The sequence below is a fragment of the Arachis hypogaea genome, chromosome 11 (genome assembly GCF_003086295.3).
Source record: "Arachis hypogaea cultivar Tifrunner chromosome 11, arahy.Tifrunner.gnm2.J5K5, whole genome shotgun sequence".
In the NCBI taxonomy this organism is placed as follows: Eukaryota; Viridiplantae; Streptophyta; class Magnoliopsida; order Fabales; family Fabaceae; genus Arachis; species Arachis hypogaea.
In genome coordinates this window covers 36,902,418-36,904,988 of record NC_092046.1, presented here as the reverse complement: position 1 = coordinate 36,904,988, position 2,571 = coordinate 36,902,418, and the positions used below count along the sequence as shown (strand labels likewise).

The following is a 2,571-nucleotide window of genomic DNA, read 5'->3' as shown; positions in this document are numbered from 1 at the left end:
TTTTTAAACAAATCAACAAATTTAAAAATTTTATTTCAAAACAGAGAGGATGGTTGGATACTTGCATGTATCAAATTAACAAACTCCTTCAACATTATGAACCTTAGCTTTTCGGTCATCAAGATAATGCTGATATATATAAGAAAGAAATCCCCAAACTGCCAACAACAAGGACACAATCATGTCACCGTCCATCTTATCATGGAAGATGAAAACAGCGAAAATGGGAACCACAGGCAAAGTCAAAGTGGCTATAAGATTTGCGAACAACGAAGATACCTCCATAACCAAACCCACCATACCCACTGATGTTACTTGCCACGACACAGCAATCCAAAGCAGAGTCATCACATAAGAAAAGCTCCCCTGCTTGAAGTTCTTCATCTCATTGTTTAGAGTCGTCCATTCCCCGCTTGCGAACACCCCCACTACACAAGCACACGTGGCAACAAATGATTGGTAGAATAGAATCTCCAACACCGCATAGAATGTGCCCCCTTTGATGAGCTGCTTCTCGAAAGAGAGCTGCACCATGGAGAGGCAAAAGGAGAATGCAGCAGATGCGAAAATGGTGCAGAAGAATCCAATTATGAAGTAGTTATCGTACGGCTTGTGTCTCCAATCGACATCTTCAGTGTTGATAGCAAGCAAGGCAGCAGACGCCGTCAGAAGTATCACGGAATTGAAAATAGGTGGCGTGAATTTCTGGGAATTAATGGAGTAAGAGAATAGTGCCGTGAAAGCCAATTGGGTTGCACATAGTAAAGAATAGGTTGAAACAGGTAGATAGAATAGCCCATATGAATACAACAAGTTGGTACCTGTCAAGCCAAAGAAAATCAAGATTTTAAGTAAAATCGAAAAAGTACATGGCCAAAACAAAATCAATCGACTCATTTAAAATGGTAAAAGTTTTTAAGGTTTTGTAACGGAGTTTCTAACTACTGTGGTACCTGTTGCAATCAAGCCAAAACCTATGTAGATGAGTGTTAAGGTGGAAACTTTGGATTTCGTGGGATACTTTTTTGTGATGGTGTTGTTGGTGCTATTGTCATTGGTGCCGTTATTGTGGTCGCATTTGGTAGGTGAGAAATAGAAGAGTAATGGAATTAGTAATGGGAATCCTGAAGACTGAACAAGTGTTGCCATCCATTTGCTATTGCCACCTTCACAATAGTAAAACCTTCCCAGAAGGGTAGCTGCGGCTTGGCCTGCTATGAGAAATATTACGTAAATGGGTATACGAATCCACCATTTAAAAGTTTCCAACATTGGTTCTGGCTTTGATTGTGATTGTTGTGGCTCTGCTTCCTATATATATCGCTCTTCACTGTGACAATAATGATTTCTTCTGAGCAAGTTTTTCTCTTTTCCACCTTCTGAACAATACATCATTACATGTAACGAACGAACCTGGATCAGTCCTATCTTCTATGAACCACATAATGATATTCCTACAATCCATTCACACAGCTAGTTACATGGCCTCCATGTAAGTAAATATTGCATGGAATATTTGTAACAGGTTATTTTTTTATTTTTTTAAAAAGTTATTCGTAGTAAATAATTAAAAAGATTCGTATATATAACATTCGTCCTGGACGATAATTTCTTCTTTACTATACACCATCTCTAGTTTGTTTAAGAAATCCTTCAACTCAGCATCAGGTTCTACATTCCTCGAAGGATAGAGAAAAGAAAAAAAATGGATTTACATTTGAATTAAGAATCTTCATGTCCAAATTAATTAAAATCAACATACATAACTTGGAAATCAAACCAGACTAAACAAGAAAATGCTATTGTTAACAATAATCTGCAAATAAACAGGAAAAGCAGTAGAGTTGTACTAAAAATAAAGAAAAAAAAAACATAATTAAAACTCTTACGTGTGAATGAAGAAGTCGAATATTTTGTTACAGAAGAATCAAAATCACAATTTGCCCTGATGTTGGAGGGTTCTTCTATGTAGGTCCATTGGAGGAAGGTGGATGCGTCTGCATCCACGCGCTATAGAGTGGAAGAGAAGAGAAGGAAGTTAGTTTAATTTTGATTGGAAAGACCAAATAAGGGAGCGCCAACCATAACCGCACGTAAGCATCACAAGTGACAGGTAGTTCAGTTCTAAAAAGAGATTAGCAGTTTCGAACAACACATATTAACGCTGTGCTAATAAAGGCTTTCTTTGCTAATAACTAAAATATATCCAAAACCGAACTGCTTGATTAGTTTTCTCAAGACAAAGTTTATAATAAGGTTGATATCTTACGTGTACATGTGTATATGCGAAGATGTGAATTGTCATTTTATAAAAATATATATTTCTAATTACGGTATTTTTATGATATTTTTATTGACCATATATAAAAACAATTTATTTGTCAGATTGAATAATTTTTCATGTTATCACATAATTTAGAGTTTAAATATTGATTTTAAGTATATATTTTTAAAATAGTCATACTTTACCATTTAAAATAACTATTAGAATAATGATAGTTTTACTATTAATAAATAATTTCTGAGATTGACAATATATATATATATATTAAAACAAACAAGGCAAAAAAA

The 2,571-nt window shown here is 34.9% G+C and overlaps 1 protein-coding gene across 1 annotated transcript; it reads right to left on the bottom strand.

Moving 5' to 3' along the window:
• Positions 1 to 2,118, bottom strand: LOC112723857 (probable purine permease 11). Its single transcript, XM_025775242.3, has 3 exons — positions 1,890 to 2,118; positions 954 to 1,454; positions 1 to 821 (listed from the first exon to the last, which is right to left on the bottom strand). The coding sequence occupies exons 2-3, from the start codon at positions 1,270 to 1,272 to the stop codon at positions 76 to 78; spliced, it is 1,065 nt and encodes a 354-aa protein (XP_025631027.1). The 5' UTR covers positions 1,273 to 1,454; positions 1,890 to 2,118; the 3' UTR covers positions 1 to 75.
• Positions 2,119 to 2,571: the final 453 nt, after the last annotated feature.